The following is a 17,560-nucleotide window of genomic DNA, read 5'->3' on the forward strand; positions in this document are numbered from 1 at the left end:
GGATAAATAAGTAATCATAAGAAAATCAAATTCAAGCACATATTTTTGTTGAAGAGTTAACCCTCTCAAAGTTGTTAAATAGGTAAAATTTAGAATTTTCTCTATTATAACAGATGATGGTATTAATTCATGTATTCTTTTAACCACTCAAAACTCCAAAGAGATTCAAGTTTTATCCAAAAATATTTGTGGAGCCTATATTGCTAAAAAGGTTAGAACAATCGGTGAATAAATATGGCAGAGAAGGTGGAGGTGACCACGATGCCCAAGTCTTCTCTTTTAGGAAAGCTTGAGGTAGAAGTTGAGATCAAAGCTCCCGCGGCGATATTCTACCACATCTATGCTGGAAGACCACACCATGTTGCTAAAGCCACTCCTCGCAACGTGCAATCATGTGATCTCCATGATGGGGAATGGGGCACCGTAGGCAGCATCGTCTATTGGAACTACGTTCATGGTAATTTATATGACTTCGAAAATATTTTTTGAATATAGAAGATTTGATTGGTGAATGTTTTGGTTGTAGAGGGACAAGCAAAGGTTGCAAAAGAGAGGATTGAATTAGTAGAGCCAGAGAAGAAACTGATCAAGTTTAGGGTCATTGAAGGAGATGTTATGGCTGAGTACAAGAGTTTCTTGATCACGATTCAGGTGACCCCGAAGGAAGGAGGGACTGGAAGTGTTGTGAAATGGCACATTGAGTATGAGAAGATTGATGAGAACGTGCCTCACCCTGAGAATCTTCTCCCTTTCTTCGCCGAGATGACCAAAGAGATTGACGAACACCTCTTATCCGAGGAATGAAAACATACTCTTGGTAATAGTTATATCTTGTGTTGTCGCTATATATAATTTATTGCATGATAATCATATGTATGGGGTTTCATAGTTGATGTGAATACTTTTCAAAGTATGGTGTGATTATTAATAATTAATAAGGAAACTATATAATATATATTTATTTTTGTTAAATGTTATAACTCTCTTACTATGAACTATGGAGGTTTTTTCGTAAATGATACAAATAAACAAAAAAAGATTTGAAGACATAGAGGAGAATTGTGGAAGTCCGCTTGGCCCAATGATTGACTAAAGGTTCATTAATGCTTCTACATCAAGAGGTTTGGGGTTCGAGTCCCACCTACTACGATTTATTAGCATATTTGTAGATTAATGGAGACAAGTGTGCTAATGGAGACAAGTGTGCAGGAAATCTCCAACGATATACAATTATAGCCGTTCCTCAGGATTCTACGCAGTGAAGATATTGAAGGTGTCCATCAAGAGTATGGAGAAAGAGAAGGAGGTGTCGTCTGTCGTGGATATAATAAGATCAGAAGGAATTGTTCGTGGTAGAATCGTCTATATCACAGTTTCATGATTTGCGATTAATAATAAATCTAGACAGCAAAAATAAAAGACATAGAGGAGAATGCATTTGGTTGAGTAATTGTTGGCGTTGGCTGTAAGTGGCTGAAACAAAGTAGAGAGAGTTCTACTTTGATTTGGTTTTGGTAAATCCAATAATATGAGGTCAAAATAGTAGACGAAAACAAATTATTATAACTGAAATGCATGAACACAGATCAAACCAAAAGGCAAAAGAGTCAATGAAACGTTCATGTAGATTATTCTGTTTTATTAAAATTCATGTTTTCGACCAAGAATTGCAATGGAAGTAGTCAACTAAAATTATTCATAATCGAATATGCAACTTTTTATACATTTCACATTGACCAGTAATAAGCAAATTGAAATCTTGGACTCTTGGAACGAACGTCTCTTATTACACACGAAACCGGCACACGTCCAACATTCATTCAATAGGCAAATTCTCTGCTTCATATCTAATCGAATCGAACAGTTTAGTCGATAAATAACGTTCTCCTCCACTAGGAAAAACCACCTGAAAACCGGACATTAACCGAGATATTCAACAAACTTGGTATGTTTTCAGTGAACACAAAGCTTATAGGTAAGCAGTTAGTGAAAAAGCTTACCACAATGAGTTTCCCCGCGTTTTCTGGCCGCTTTGCAACCTTTAACGCAGCCGCTGCTGCGGCTCCAGAGGATATTCCCACCTGCCAAATGAATTATCTCATTTATCAGAAACTTCTCCTTTTTTTCTGCCAAAATTTTGGGTTTATACCGACAAAAAGAAGTTAACCTATTGTACCAGTAATCCTTCTTTGAGGGCAAGAAGCTTGGCTGTTTCAATAGCCTCTTCACCTGCCACCTAAATCAAAAGATTCCAGATCTTAGATTATTTGTTCAAGATCAAGAAGTAGATCATATCAGGCTACTTACTTGAATAATTTCATCAACAATGGTTAAGTCCAAATTGAATGGGACGATACCAGAGCCAATTCCCTGAATCAAATGTGGACCTACAAATATGAAGTCCCATAAACCGATATTATAATTAGAAATGCAAGAACTCGGACAAAAGAACGATGATCTTATAGATAACTTGGCGCGTATGTTAATGTTGTCACTATATATATGTACATTAAATCTCATACAAAACAACAAATCAATACTATATGTTGCATAAGATCTATCAAATGTTCATTTTCTGACCTGGTTGACCTCCGCTAAGTACCGGACTTTCTACTGGTTCCACCACACAAACCTATAAGATCAAGATTGTAACCGAGTTATTAAAAACCGAGTTTTTGGTTGTTTTTAAGCGTTAGTGAAAGTTTTTGTACCTTGATGTCTTTGTTCTGCTCCTTGAGGAACTTCCCTACTCCAGTAGCAGTTCCACCAGTCCCTACGCCAGCGACCAATATATCTACTTTCCCGGCTGAATCTCTCCATATTTCCGGTCCCGTGGTTCGGTAATGAATCTGCAAGATACAAACTTGTGTTCAATGAAGACATAGAGAGACTAAAAGCATATACATAATTGTGTTGGATGCATGATATTATTTTATCAACCTCGGGGTTTGCAGGATTTTCAAATTGTTGTGGAATGTAACCACCAGGAGTTTTGCTTAAAATCGCTTCAGTTTTCTCCAACATTCCTTTAAGGCCTATGCGCTGGTCCGAGAGATGAAGCTCTGCACCTAGTGCCCTCAGAATGATTCTTCTCTCTAAGCTCATAGTTGAAGGCATCACAAGGATCACTTTATAGCCTCTTGCAGCTCCCATGCAAGCTAAACCAATCCCGGTGTTACCAGCAGTTGGCTCTATCAATGTACTCTATAATCAAAAACAATTAAATTCCATCTATGTATTCTTTATAAATTATGGAGAAACTTTTATGATAACTTTAAATGTTCATATTAACCTTTCCGGGAGTAATCAATCCTTTGTCTTCTGCATCTTTGATCATACTATACGCGATTCTGTCTTTGACGCTAGAACAAGGCTCCATCATCTCAAGCTTCGCAGCGATACGAGCCACGCAACCATCAACAACATTGTTCAGATACACCATTGGTGTGTTACCAATCAACTGCACAAACATAGAAAAAGATTTTAGACATGTTCTTTGTATCATAAAAAAGCAAAGTGATACATATATAAGAAATTAGAGATTATTACTTCAGTGATATCGTTCTTGATCAAGCACCGATCTTCCATGTTGGTCTGTTTTCTGAAACTATTGAAAAATCAATATTTGGGTACCAACTACTAAAGAACAAAATGGATTTATGAAGTCCAATAACCATAGAATAAGATTCAAGAATCTAGACACAAAGCACAAAATACTCAATGGTCAAAGTTTGCTAACAGACTCTATTTACAATGCACAAGTAAGATTCAAGAACAATCTTGGCAATTTTTTGGTTATATTGTTTCATAACTAAAATTTTTAATATGGAACTTCTAAACTCTAAAGTAGATAAGAGACAAAATAAAAATTTAGTAAAGAACAGTGAAAACTAGATAAATTTGATACCAAAATCAAGAAATGATAGTAAGACTAAATCAGAACGAACAAGAACAAAAAAAAAAAAGTCGTACCTTTGCGTTTAAACGAATTATTAGTGAAGAAGACAAGGCTGTATTCTAGATTAGGATATATAGAGACTACCCTACTTTGCATGTGGTGCACACTGAACGATGTTGAAGTATGAAGACGAGTTTATGTCATCATTCTTGTATAATAATGTTAAAAATTTGACATCTAAAGAGTTTTTGTCATATTGCGTAATGAGAGCATCCAATAGTTGTATTTTGTTATTAAAACAAAATCTGCAGATAAACATTTAACACTATTATTAAAATGTTTAAGAGCATTATATTGTCCTTTTCTCTAGTACTAATCATGTGTTACTTATCCGAACGATCGAATAATATTACACCTAAGTGGTCACAGATCAATTTTTTAACCACATGATTTTCTTAACACAAATCAAATTTTCATAACCACATGCTTTTTCATTTTATAGAATACAATGTGTCGTTATAGTAAGTTAGTGACACAATTTGCTTGCATTGGTTGCCCAAATTACTTGAAATTGCAGAAAAGTTTTTTTTTTTGTATGAATGTAAAATTATATTCAACAAAAAACTGTTTTACAAAAGATGTAACATTAAGAATAAAAAGAATGAAAAAAACAGAACTACTTAGACAGTCTTGGGAATACAGTTTTGATTGGCCGCCTTCAAGCTTGGCAATGCCCAATTGGTGAATGGTGCTGAACATTTTGATCAATGATTTTTGGAGATTTTTGCTTCTTTTTTCTTTGGACAACTGTTTAAATTTTCTTTTTTGTAGAAACACACTTAAACATGTTCTTGACCAAGTGTAGTTAGCTCAATTGATAATTATCCTAGGTGAAATTTAGAGGTCGCCGGTTCGAGTGACACTTGGGACGAAACTAATATTACATGTTGTGGTTTCGGGCCTGGAAAGATTATGAAGTTCGGTACAAAACCTTCTGGTATTCAAAAAAAAAAACAACATGTTTTTGAAATGTTAGGTCCGAAGAAAACAAATAATCAAAAACTATAAACATAGAAGAGTCTCTCGTTTGTGCGGAGGGTTGTGGTATGTGTTTATTGAAGAAGACTCGGTACACATGAATTAGGGATTAAACCGGATTCGGTTCCGGATTTATTGAAGACCGTTAGTGAGTTAACAGAGTTAGCTAAAAGCTCTGTATCAAAACAAGCTCTAGTTAATGTGTTTGTATCTAATTTTCAATTCAATTACAAACAAGAGTCATGAGTGTTGATGTAGGGATCACACAAGTACGATGTTTCTCTAGGAAGAGTTAAAGAATCCGTCTCGGTTAACAGGCCGATGACTAGACGAGAATTTCTTGACTAAGGGACGTGGTATTGTGACGGAATGATCGAAACAGGATGAGATCGGCGATGTGTAGACAAGGCGAGGTCTTGGAGACGAGGTGAGGTCTTGAAGATGAGGCGAAGTCTTGAAGACGAGGTGAGGTCTTGAAGACGAGGCGAGGTCTTGAAGACGAGGTGAGGTCTTGAAGACGAGGCGAGGTCAATGGTTGTACTGCTGTCCTTTCTCTGTGTCAGCGGGAATTGCGCATTTCCTTTCATTCCTTTCCATTCTTGTACTTATAGGACCTGTCCTTTTAGGGTTTCCTTTTTATGCTTGTAAGTCTTTACCACTTTTTCCACTCTGCACAGTACATCTGTCCTCTTTGCCCTCTTCCTTTGGTCGATGGAACACTCCAGATCTTTTCTATCACTTACTGGGCTTGGTTTGGGCTTATTATGTTCATGGGCCAAAACCGACCATTAACAATGAGTAAGATTTAACGTTTGATTGTGACGGTCTAGCGATCGGATTATATCAAAATTAGTTAATGAACAACTTATAATTGATCATCAAGGAATATGTAACTCTTATTGATTTTACAATGACCTACAATAATCAAAATGTAACCTTGGTACCAACATCTCTTATTGAATCCTACGTTACTACTACTCATTCAACTGGCAAATTCTCAGCTTCATATCTGACTGACTCGAACAATTCAGTCGATAAATAACGTTCTCCTCCACTAGGAAAAATAACCTACAAACCATACAATGATCGCGATATTTAATAAACCAGGTTTGATTTCGGTTACTTCAAAGCTTATGGTCACTCTTAAGTCAAAGACTAAGCTTACCACAATGAGTTTCCCTACGTTTTCAGGCCGCTTTGCAACCTTTAACGCAGCCGCAGCTGAGGCTCCAGAGGATATTCCAACCTGCCAGATGAATGATCGCGTTTATCAAAAACTCCGATTTTTTAGTTACTTATTTGTAACGAAAAAAGAACGTTAAAACCAATGGTACCAATAATCCTTCTTTGATAGCAAGAAGCTTGGTTGTTTCAATAGCTTCCTCACCAGTCACCTAGATTAAAAGATTGCATATCTCAAAATATTGTTTCGCGATTGAGAAGTCGACAATCTAAGCTACTTACTTGAATGATTTCATCAACAATGCTTAAGTCCAAATTGGCTGGAATTTCACCAGAGCCTATTCCTTGGATCAAATGTGGACCTGTTGATCAAGAATCATCAATGATGGATAGAGATAATCAAGTATTCCAAGAAAATAATGATGTTTATTCCTCACCTGGTTTTCCTCCGCTGAGTACCGCACTTTCGGAAGGTTCCACCACACAAACCTATTATCAAGATTGTAAGAAAATTATGTTAAAAATAAGATCCTATTTCCTATGGTTGTTTTCAAGAATTATTGAAGTTTTGAACCTTAATATCTTTGTTCTTTTCTTTAAGAAACTTCCCTGTTCCAGTAACCGTTCCACCAGTTCCAACACCGGCGACTAAGATATCTACTTTCCCTGCTGAATCTCTCCAAATCTCCGGACCCGTGGTTCTATAATGAATCTGCAAGAAACAAGTTTAAACTCAATCATAAGAGAATAAGAATGATAACTATTTCAAAAATATAGTTGGATACATAATATTGTATAACCTCTGGATTTTCAGGATTAATAAACTGGTGTGGTATGTAACCACCGGGAGTTTTGCTTAATATCTCTTTAGCTTTCTCCAACTGTCCTTTAATGCCTATGCTAATGTCAGTGAGATGAACCTCTGCACCTAATGCTCTTAGAATGATTCTCCTTTCTAAACTCATTGTTGAAGGCATCAAAAGGATCACTTTATAACCTCTTGAAGCCCCGATGCTGGCTAAACCAATCCCGGTGTTACCACCCGTTGCCTCAATCAATGTACTCTAAAAACAAAACAAGAAAAAAGTTATTCCATATATGAATTCTAATGGACTATATATGGAGAGATTATATAGTGGTTTGTACATGTGTTGTCACCGTGTCATAATTCAGAGTGCGTGTGTAAGTTGTAAACGATAAAAGAAAAAAAAAAAAAAAACAAGTCTACAAGCCCCGGTTAGTGATTTTTGAAAGTGTTGTCTATTTAACCTTTCCCGGAGTAATCAATCCTTTGTCTTCAGCATCTTTGATCATACTATATGCGATTCTATCTTTGATGCTAGAGCAAGGCTCCATCATCTCAAGCTTGGCAGCAATACGAGCCACACAACCATCCACAATTTTATTTAGATACACCATTGGTGTGTTACCTATCAACTGCGTAAAATGCACAACTATATTTAAGTAACAACACAAGCAAATGATTTTAAACATGTTTCTTGTTCCAAGAAAGCAGATTGATATAGAAGAGATTAGATAGAGAGTTTTACTTCAGTGACATCGTTCTTGATCAAGACGCGGTCTTCCATGTTGGTTTGTCTTTGGAAAACTCCTTCAGATTTACTATACACAAATACAAAAACTGATACCAAAATCAGAAAATGGACGAACAAGCAGAACTACATTATCTTTTCTTATGGATGAATGGAGAAACAAGAAAGAACCAAAAAAAACGTCGTACCGATAGAGTTTAATCAATGAAGAAGAGACAAAAGACCGCTAAATCTAAAACAACACCAGGCCATATATATATAGACGCAGACATATAGATATTGTATATAGATTCGTATTGAGTGGTTGTATAATTGAATCGTATTATCTAAATTAGTAAATTGTTATATTTTTGGGATGAAAAAAAAAACAAAACACTCTCAAACAAACCAAATCTTGTTGTAAGATATTCATTAAAAAGACTCTTGACCTCACAAACAAAGGCGACAACAATGTATATTGTGGTTAAAATTTTTCTAGTAATAGTACAAACAAATGTGATGTATATCTAAAAGTTACAAAAATCAACGAGGCTATGAAGTTTAACACAAACCACTAAACAACAAGTCCTGGTCGGTAGTGAATAGTTTAGCATTTAGGATTTAAGGGTTACGATCTATTGTTGTTTGTCATGTAAATAAAGGTTATGTGTTCTATGTTAGTGGTGGCGTTTGTAATGGCAATAGCGACGGTGGTGGGGAAAAAAAGGTGATGGTTGCTACCACAGTGGATGTATAGTTCTGTCGATGATTGTTATTTTATCGTAAACTTTAAATGTGTATATATATATATATATATATGTAATTGTGTTTGTTTGTTTAGCACTTTTTTGATAAAGTAAAATGTATTATTACTTGGTAAGGTTTGTTTACTTCGTTTAGTTTCAAAAGACAGTAACCCTAAAATACAGTTCAATTTTTTTCCAAATATCATTTCTAGTGTAATTTATTTTCACTTATAATTACATTTTAATCATTCTTTTTCTTTCTCAAATTTAGAAATTATACATAGTTGCAAATTTAGCTAATTGAACATTTTATATAATAAGTTAGATGATATTACGAACGTAGAAAAATAAAAAATAAGTATTTAGTAGAGTTTCGTTTAAGCTTTCACCATTAGTGTATTTTCCCCATAAATGATTAGTTAACATCCTTCAAGTACAAATAAACATCTCTATTATTGAGTTGTCAATTTACCGAAGAAGAATTATTAATTTATTATATATATTTTTATTGATAGCACTAAATGTTTTTAATAAAATAATACTATATAAAATTTGAAAAGTCATATGTAAAATAAAATAAAATTTCTAAAATGTTTTGAGTACTACTATTCATATTTCATAACATTAACTCCAATTATTTGGTATTATATAATCAAACGATCTTATATCAATGTCCAGACTAATTTTCATAAACTTTATAAAAAAAAAGAAGAGGGTAGTCCACATTGGAAAAAATAATACTCCCTCTTTCAACTCTGATGAACCAATCAAACTGGAGTTACTGGACCACCATGAAGTAGTTGATCTAGACTCTAGAGTGTTGAAAAATGATATTTCTGCAAAGTGGAGTGTGAAAGAGAAAATGAAGGTCGGTGGAAGATCGATTGACATGTGGTGGACACACACACGATGTATATAATTGTGTGTAGTATGAAGAAAGTTTTGTGCCATTGCTTTGATATGAAAATAACATCTAAGGCTAGGCTGCTATGGAATTGTGAAGTATTAAAGACAAGTTTGTGCCCTTTCTAGTTTGTGAAAATAACATCCACGGATAGGCTTGTATAGAAACAAAATCTAAAAGGCGATGCTTAAAAGTAGAGCTTAAATTCTAAGGCTATGCTTGAATGGAGACAAATTCACAAAGGTGTTAGCCGGATTTTAACAATCTTTCATCCAACCGCCTTTATGTTCCGATCCATGCTTTTTATTTTGGGGTTTTAAGAAGTAAGTAAAGACAAGAAAAATATCCAAAGGCGTTTTCAAACATTTTGAAGATAACATTAAACACTATCCTTTGAAAAGCTTAACACTAGATGCGCGTACCCATTCTCATGCTTTAGGTTATGCTGCTAAACGCAAACGTAATCGTTGTTCTAGTTGCCCAAATCGTATCATTATTGCACAAACATATACGGTCATTTAAAGTACATAGCCATATTTATGCATGTTGAGTACATATTTATGTATGTGCAAGGTGCAAATGGTTTCATGACCAAATATCTTTAATCTTCTACTTAATCACTAGATACCGCGGGTTGATTATTTACGTTATAAATTATATTATTTTTTTAATTCTATATCATCTATATTTAAATAATCATATTATATTTTGAATTTATCATTTTACTTTTTATATCTATTTATTTTTGATATTATATTTGTATTTGTTTGGTTTGATCTTGTTTAATTAAGAAAAACTGTTTATTATACGCACATTATATAGAGAGTGTATTTTTATGGTACGTTATTATGTGTTTGTTATATAGTATTTTTTTGTTAAAAATGAACGTATTTGGCTTAAAATAGTTTTCTTAACTAATACTTATATACATGTTTTTTTTATGATGAGTTATTACGTGCGTTCTTAACTAATATAGATGATATTAAATTAAAAAAGTAATTTAATTTCAAATGGTTTTTACAATATAAAAAAAAAAATTCTAGAGTTCAAATATTATTAATATTATAAAAAATTTATAGATTCTAAATATTATAAATACCAACTTATTAAGAGGTACACTGCGGGTTGATTCTTTTCCATTTATTTTATAATTTATAAATTTATGATTTTGTAAACTATAAAGTATATGATATTTAATAAGATGTAGCTCTTATAGTATTATTCGGCATTTACTATATAGCTAAATATTTATATGAATAAGATGAATGTTATTAAGTTACTATCATAAAGTTCAAAACTAAGTAAGTTTAACTAAATTGTAAGATAACTTAAAGATCGTCCAAACAAAAAATATGGTATAGGATTTAACCCGTGGTGTAAAATAAAATGAAATTTGAAAACTAAATAAAATTATAAACTAAAATTAAAAAAAAGTTCTTTGGGAGAATCTAAAAATAAGAAAGTTCTTTGAGAGATTTGGATATAGAGGATCTTTTTTTTCAATTTCCCTTAATCATAAACTAAAATAAAATAAATTACAAAATTATAGTTTTTTTCTTCCTTTTTTTTGTGCCAAAACATCTAAATAGAAAAGATTCTTTACATCTAAACCCCAAAACCACTAATTAGAGAAACGTTAAAAAAAATTTCCTAAGCAAAAATAGAAAAAAAAAAAAAAAAAAGAAGAAGAAAGGTTTTGTTTCTCTTTCTCTCCGCCGATGGTTGCGCAAGCGGAATCTTCTCTCAGCATTCACCTCGGCGTTTCTCCTTTTTCAGCGTTCACGTCGGCTTAAAAAGTTGCAATACCTAAAAGTTCAAAGAAGAGGGCAACATCTCCATCTTTTCCCATATTGCATCTAGAATGATGGGAGAGAATCTAACGCTTAGGCATAAGGTAAACCTTTTCCAAAGAATTCAAGTAATCAACAGCTCTTTCTCTGTTCACCACAATAAAAGTATGTTCATCGATTTCAATTTTAGACAAACCCTTAAAATTAAAATGAAAATCAAAAGCCAAAATCAATAAACCAAAATAGAGGATAAAAACTCTGTCAATCAAAATGGAGATAAGAATTAAGAATACTCACTTTCCTCACCAAAGCTCAAGCTCATCTTCAGTAATCGCATCTCTAACAACACGCTTATCTCTCGATCAGTCTTAGCACCAGAAAGCATCGTCAAAGCTCCATTAGAAGTGATTAACGAACCTTTCTCATACTCAATAGCTTGCTCATAAAGCTATACAAACAACAAAATCACAAACTCAATCTATTAAATTCGTCACACAAGCACTGATAAATATTCTGTATAGCAAAACATTTCTAGAGCTATGCATAAGAAATACCTTGCTATATGAGAATTCGGAGGGATCATTTAGACTGAGGCAAATTGTGGTTGTGGTAATTGTTCGATATGAGATGGTTATTTATAGTGGATCATTTAGACGTTAGAATGTTCTAGATATTTTAATTTAGGTAATATTCTGATATTCAAATATCTTGAGAATATATGCTTGTTATTAGTTTACAAATCTAAACAAAAAACAATACCCAAGTGTTAATGTGGTTACCTTTTTTGTAGGGAAATTTTGCCAAAAGATATATTAACAATGATTGACGAAAATTAACGAAAAATTGAACTCAAAATTTGAAAAAATATAAATTAGTTATGGAAGATGCTAAAGATTACCATTTTTGTAGGAAAGAAATCGATCACATTTATGTTTTTAGATATGACATTAAAATATTATTACAGTTTTTTCTAGAATTCAAATAGGAAACCATTTGATTTGAAAATAGTTGTTTGTTATAACTACATATACGATTTATATATTTTCAAATCAAAAACTAAATATTGTTTAAATATTTTTAGGCGTAAAGCCAATTAAGAACGGAAATACAGATTTCTCTAGTATATTGTGTGTTTATTTGAGGTAACAGAAATTAGATTTTGTGTTGCAATTGATAAAAGAAGAATAAATTTTGGTAAGATATCATTAGCATTTAAAACTAAAATTATTTTCGAATCAAATAATTGTAGATATGGTTAGTTATGATTGATTTCCGGGTTTTGTTAATTAGGAAATTAGCATAATGAATTTCGTATAGTTTTAGGGATTGATTTGTGCAATTTATGAGGGTAGTAGTTAACAATATCCATGTTTAGGCAAGTAGTTAGTGCAATATCTTAATTGTTTATCAAAAATTTGGTTATTGTCCTAAAGAAAATATTTTGTCTGATTGATTTTGTAGGGACTAACCATACAATATCGAAATTGAAAAAGGATTTTTCGACACAAATCGTCCCCAAAAATGTATATGTAGATATATCAAAGAGTTATAATAATAACTTCAACAGGTAACGAAGAGAAGACATAACACCAAAGATTCTACACTTGACACGTCTTCGGAATACATAGATCAAACTCCAAAAGAATACATGTTAATGTTCATTAATCATTAGATGTATAATATCATATTATATGCATCACACAAAAAAACATTATAAATAGCACAAAAGAGTTTTTTTTTTTTTTTGAACTCTACCAAAAACTATAATTTATCAGCTAAGAACAAAGGTTATTCACTCCTAATCGACAAAATTAAAAAAAGATTCAATCAAGAAAAAAAAATACTAAAACCCTAAAAAAGATTTCATCACCATCAGAAATTTTCATTAAGATTATTACTTTTGCTAATACTATACCTCACCATCATAATCTTTCTTCATCATTTTCTCATAACTTAAAGAACCCATTGTAGTCTTTCCTTATGCATCATCCTCCATTAGGCATTGTCTTTAACTCATTCACCGTGGCTCTAATCTGTTCTTGAACCAATTCTAATCTCCTCGAATACACTTCCAGCTCAAGAATCTGTTGTCTCCTCCACCGTTCGTCCCCTACTCCCTTACCACCAAACCCTAAATTCATCGACGGCATTAGCATCGGACTCAACACACCGAGAGCATGAGCACCACCTCCAGGAAACCCACCCGTTGCAGCCATCATCATACCCGTCGTACTATTCATCATCTCCTTAATCATGGGCGATACACAATTCTTAACCGTCTCTTCAATCAACACTCCAAGATTCCTCCCATCACCAAAATCACAACCAACAGCCACATTCTCGTTAAGATTAACCGCATTCGGTATCACCCCGTCACACGGAGCAAGAACAGGCTTATCCTCGTCGATCTTCCCGATCCTAGACCGTGATCGTTTTCTACTTATCGTCACTTTCTTCTCTAAACCATTCTCCGAATCAACATCGACATTCGCATTACCGATAACAGAGACATTAAAACCCGAGCTACCATTCGCGTTATTTACATGATTAGTTTCTTCTAAATCCATCACATTATTATCTTCAAAACCAATAATTTTCCCAGTTTGATTCCAAATCTTCCTAGAGATATCAAAAGTAGCTTGATCATGAGGACTTTTAAAGAACACTTCTTTACCAGAACTAAACTTACTCATAACATTCCTATACTTCTTCTTCAACCTCCTTAGCTTCTCCACAAGCTGATTCTTATTAAACTCTAACTGTAGCTTAGATTTAATCTGTTCATAAAACGGCGCCGTATCAGGCGGATGAGAGCTGTTACCACGGTGGTTTGTGATGTAATCGAGAAAGCCACGGAGAAGCTCGATCTCGTCTTCGTCAGTCCATAGTCTCTGGAATAAACGTCGTGAATCATCAATCGGTGGTCTCTGATGAACGATTTCAGTCATACGGTGCCATTTCTGATCGGAATCTGATGGAATTGAAGCTACAGGTACGGCGGATCCAGCGGGAAGAGCGACGGTTACGGTTCCTGAGGATGATTTCGTCGCCGGAGCTCTGGAAATCATTGACGGAGAATTCAGATCTTCGTATTCTGGATCGGGATCGGGATCGTGATCGTCGTCTTCGGCTTCGTTTGGTTCGGGTATAACAACATCTTCGTCGGATTCAGTTTCTCCTCCTCCTCTTCCGCCACCGCCACCGCCGCCGTCTTCTTCTAGATCTGGTGATTCAGCGGAGAAATCAGTGTCACGTTGATCCGATGCCATGAGAAAAACGTAGCGAGAGAGAAATTTTTCTGGTAGATCGAATCAGATCCAGAAAGAAGGAATTGGGTTCACGAGGATTGATACGGGTTTGTTTTTTGGGTGGTGGTAGGGTATGGAGAATATTGGAGATGAGTAGGGGTAGTTTCGGGATTTTAAGAGTTGTAATTATGACTAAGGGTGTTGCGGTTGCAGGCAAGTGGTCCAGTGTTTGTTTCTTTTACCCGTGCTTTGTTTGGGTTGTTGCGGTTTTAGTTGAAGCGTGATCATGTGTTTAAAGTCAATGGTCTACCGCAACCGCGGCGAAACAGAAAAGCGTTCGACAAACTTGATTTTGTTATTCTGTGTACTGTTGCGTTTCTTCAACGTCCCATATTAACGGGTGTTGTGATTGGTGACTGTTGTTTATGACGGTTAAGAATGTTTTTAGAGATTATAGAAAAAGCGATTAGAGAAAATGCGATGACATAACAATGAAAAAAGGTGGTTACTTTAAATTGAAAAAAATTGTTATAAGGAAGGAATATAAGAGATTAGATAACATATAAAATTACTTTTACTATTAATAATCTCTTAATAGAACAATACAAATAAAGTTATATTGAAAAAACTAATACAGTATCAAAACAATTGGTAAACTCACAGATTTTTCATGTGGCTTACAATCGGCTTGTTTTAATTTTTAACCGCTCACTTCATTTGTTGTAACACCCAATGGCTATTTTTAGGTATGACTGGTTTAAACGCAGTGGATATTGTATGACTTGCGAGAGTTTGTAAAACGGACGGTTGTGATTTTAAACATTATGAAATATTTTTCAATGATATGGTTAGCTTTTGAAAATTGGTGCATTTACAGAAATTTTATGAATGATTAACCAGCCGGTTTGAACGAAATTAAACCAAATAAATATAATTAATAATTATAGAAAGTATAATTACACCAAATATTTTTTATTATAATAATAAAATGTAACATAATTTAAATATAATTAATAATTAAAATCATATATAACATTCTACATAATTATTCAAAATAAATAAATTTCATAGTTAAATGTTATTACTCCATGCATTTAGTTCATGAAAAAAATATCTTTATACTAATATAAGGAAAGTACCTTTAGAAAATTCACATTGCCTTTTCTAAAGTATTACTAACCAATGCCATTAGAAGTATAATTTCAAAGTCCAAATTAATTCACCTCATTAAGAATAAACAAGTCAAATTACATAAGATCTATTTGTTTTTCTCGCGGGTTAGAGATCTTATACATATGTTATGTTAGAACCATTACTTGACCAAAATCAAGAAACTCTTTACTTGATCAAAATCGCTGGTTACAAATCTTATATATACTGCTTTTTCAAGAAACTCGGCTCTCTAAATCCTTATTGCTTTGAAGTACGCTTTAACCAACTTCCTCATTATGCATTGAAATTTGGCTTGGTGTTGTGGTAAATCTGACTCTCAATCTATGAATTTCTATAGCTATGCTTTAAACTCGATTTTGAATCTCTATAGCTTTGAAGTGGTGGAAAAGAACCAAAAGTATGCTTTTCTTTTTATCGCTCTCTTGATTTTGTTTCAGGGTTTTTTATTATGTTACACATGCTTTATATATATATATATATATATGTTTGGTGTTAATGGCTTCTCATTCTTGACTATGCAAGTTAGTAAATTTCTCCTTATGTCGCTAAATTTTCTATTTCTCTAGGTTTAGATTTAGAATTATAGTTTTGGTGATGACTACTAAACAAATTTGGTGCTTCATAATAGGTAATTATCTCAGCTCTACGTCTTCTCGATGAGGTTTTGCACCAACAAATCGATAATTGTTGGACTATTGGGCTCTCTAACCAATTCACATGAGTAGGAAGAACTTTGGGATATATTGTTAATAATGAATCCTTATGAATCTAGTACCTATTCAATGGAGTTAACAAGGACCACTTTACTCCAAAAGGAGCCATAGATAACCTCCTTAGCGCGAAATCATTTTGGTTAATGAAAGGACTATTCTGGAGAGACTTTGTTCTCTACCTTACAAACTTGGTGTTGCAAATGAAGTTGTAGAGTTATATTAATGTATAGTTATTGCTTTTATTTGGAGTGTTTTAGAAATGAATTCATATTTGTTTTTTAATTTTGCTAACTAGATCAATGCATCAAGATTCAAAGTAGTTGATCTTATTGTTCATAGAGTAGAAGACTATGAAAATCTTACCAACTTTAACAAAGATTTATTTCGCTGTCTTAATCGAACGCATGTGGCTTTGTTGTTCCAGTCTTTTAGTCCTTTGGAAATATTGGAATAACGAAGAGTAGAAGATTACATTAAGATGGTTATGGATTTCTAATTTATATCTCACTTTGTTGAGATAAAAGGGTTACATTATACGCCCAAAAACCTTAAGTTGAAGTTCAAGCATGTAAATTTTGTTGATCAGATGCTGCACAATAGTTACGTTGAGGCCATAACATTGTAAAATGTTAGCTCACTAGGCAAGTAGTTGTTTTTTTCTCTTTTGGAATCTGATGGCTTCTTTTAATGGTTCTAAAAAATGGTGATTTTAACAAATGGATCTTATCATTTATCTTGCTGTATTTAACAAATTGATGCGGATTTGATTTTCTTATTTTCAATTACCTTTTAAATTTCTGATTTCTTGATAATTATTAATTGGTTAATATTAGTAAAAATGATGTTCCTTAAAAATTTGTTCTTTAATGTCTTTGATTAAATTGTAAATTAAAAATTGAATTAGATTTTTCTTTTTTCTTTTTTTTTTTGTTGTTCTAAGATTTTGTCAATGATTTTGTTAGAAAAAATAGTTTAACCATTGATTTAATTGTCTTGCTCTTTATTTTATACTAGATTTTAACCCGCGGTATACCGCGGAGACAATTTATTTTTTAAATTAGTATATATAAAAGTTTGCAAATTAAATCTATTTATTTTTATTTTATAGTTTACAATTGTTATTAAGTAACGTCCTGCCAAACCCGTCTCGCCAAATCCATCCCATAAAAAAAACCGCGGTACACCGCTAATTTAAATATATAATTAAAATAAATATTTTACGGGATTGCAATTGTATTTTGGTTTGTCAAACAAATATTTGTTTTAAATAGTTGCCAAAATCTAGTTCAAATTTTGGAGAAAAAAGATTTATTGGATAGATAAAGAATGTATTTAG

The 17,560-nt window shown here is 33.1% G+C and overlaps 4 protein-coding genes across 15 annotated transcripts; 1 reads left to right on the forward strand and 3 right to left on the reverse strand.

Moving 5' to 3' along the window:
- The first annotated feature begins 44 nt into the window (after window positions 1–44).
- AT5G28010 (Polyketide cyclase/dehydrase and lipid transport superfamily protein) lies at window positions 45–1,473 on the forward strand. Of its 2 annotated transcripts, NM_001344052.1 has the most exons (3): window positions 122–457; window positions 527–817; window positions 1,210–1,473. In NM_001344052.1, the coding sequence occupies exons 1-2, from the start codon at window positions 235–237 to the stop codon at window positions 802–804; spliced, it is 501 nt and encodes a 166-aa protein (NP_001330492.1). In that variant the 5' UTR covers window positions 122–234; the 3' UTR covers window positions 805–817; window positions 1,210–1,473. The 2 variants fall into 2 exon arrangements, with proteins under 2 accessions (NP_198153.1, NP_001330492.1); NM_122684.2 differs by lacking the exon at window positions 1,210–1,473 and having other exon boundaries at window positions 45–457; window positions 527–942.
- Window positions 1,474–1,573: 100 nt separating this feature from the next.
- On the reverse strand, window positions 1,574–4,144 carry CYSD2 (cysteine synthase D2). 6 transcript variants are annotated; one of them, NM_001036880.3, is made up of 10 exons: window positions 3,973–4,095; window positions 3,550–3,607; window positions 3,293–3,460; window positions 2,941–3,204; window positions 2,712–2,849; window positions 2,581–2,632; window positions 2,308–2,387; window positions 2,177–2,236; window positions 2,001–2,081; window positions 1,601–1,906 (listed from the first exon to the last, which is right to left on the reverse strand). In NM_001036880.3, the coding sequence occupies exons 2-10, from the start codon at window positions 3,586–3,588 to the stop codon at window positions 1,817–1,819; spliced, it is 972 nt and encodes a 323-aa protein (NP_001031957.1). In that variant the 5' UTR covers window positions 3,589–3,607; window positions 3,973–4,095; the 3' UTR covers window positions 1,601–1,816. The 6 variants fall into 6 exon arrangements, with proteins under 6 accessions (NP_851087.1, NP_001031957.1, NP_198154.1 ...); NM_122685.3 differs by having other exon boundaries at window positions 1,609–1,906; window positions 3,550–3,601; window positions 3,973–4,144; NM_001085159.1 differs by having other exon boundaries at window positions 1,609–1,906; window positions 3,550–3,594; window positions 3,973–4,002.
- Window positions 4,145–5,053: 909 nt separating this feature from the next.
- On the reverse strand, window positions 5,054–8,384 carry DES1 (L-cysteine desulfhydrase 1). 5 transcript variants are annotated; one of them, NM_001344055.1, is made up of 10 exons: window positions 8,223–8,384; window positions 7,669–7,741; window positions 7,388–7,555; window positions 6,919–7,182; window positions 6,693–6,830; window positions 6,556–6,607; window positions 6,401–6,480; window positions 6,271–6,330; window positions 6,102–6,182; window positions 5,054–6,004 (listed from the first exon to the last, which is right to left on the reverse strand). In NM_001344055.1, the coding sequence occupies exons 2-10, from the start codon at window positions 7,705–7,707 to the stop codon at window positions 5,915–5,917; spliced, it is 972 nt and encodes a 323-aa protein (NP_001330587.1). In that variant the 5' UTR covers window positions 7,708–7,741; window positions 8,223–8,384; the 3' UTR covers window positions 5,054–5,914. The 5 variants fall into 5 exon arrangements, with proteins under 5 accessions (NP_001330587.1, NP_001330588.1, NP_001330586.1 ...); NM_001344054.1 differs by lacking the exon at window positions 8,223–8,384 and adding an exon at window positions 7,860–8,100 and having other exon boundaries at window positions 7,669–7,760; NM_203114.2 differs by lacking the exon at window positions 8,223–8,384 and adding an exon at window positions 7,860–8,169 and having other exon boundaries at window positions 5,088–6,004.
- Window positions 8,385–10,964: 2,580 nt separating this feature from the next.
- Window positions 10,965–14,708, reverse strand: AT5G28040 (DNA-binding storekeeper protein-related transcriptional regulator). 2 transcript variants are annotated; one of them, NM_001344056.1, is made up of 2 exons: window positions 13,006–14,423; window positions 10,965–11,538 (listed from the first exon to the last, which is right to left on the reverse strand). In NM_001344056.1, the coding sequence occupies exon 1, from the start codon at window positions 14,357–14,359 to the stop codon at window positions 13,076–13,078; it is 1,284 nt and encodes a 427-aa protein (NP_001318667.1). In that variant the 5' UTR covers window positions 14,360–14,423; the 3' UTR covers window positions 10,965–11,538; window positions 13,006–13,075. The 2 variants fall into 2 exon arrangements, with proteins under 2 accessions (NP_001318667.1, NP_198156.1); NM_122687.3 differs by lacking the exon at window positions 10,965–11,538 and having other exon boundaries at window positions 12,459–14,708.
- Window positions 14,709–17,560: the final 2,852 nt, after the last annotated feature.

This window comes from Arabidopsis thaliana, chromosome 5, assembly GCF_000001735.4.
Source record: "Arabidopsis thaliana chromosome 5, partial sequence".
Lineage (NCBI taxonomy): Eukaryota > Viridiplantae > Streptophyta > Magnoliopsida > Brassicales > Brassicaceae > Arabidopsis > Arabidopsis thaliana.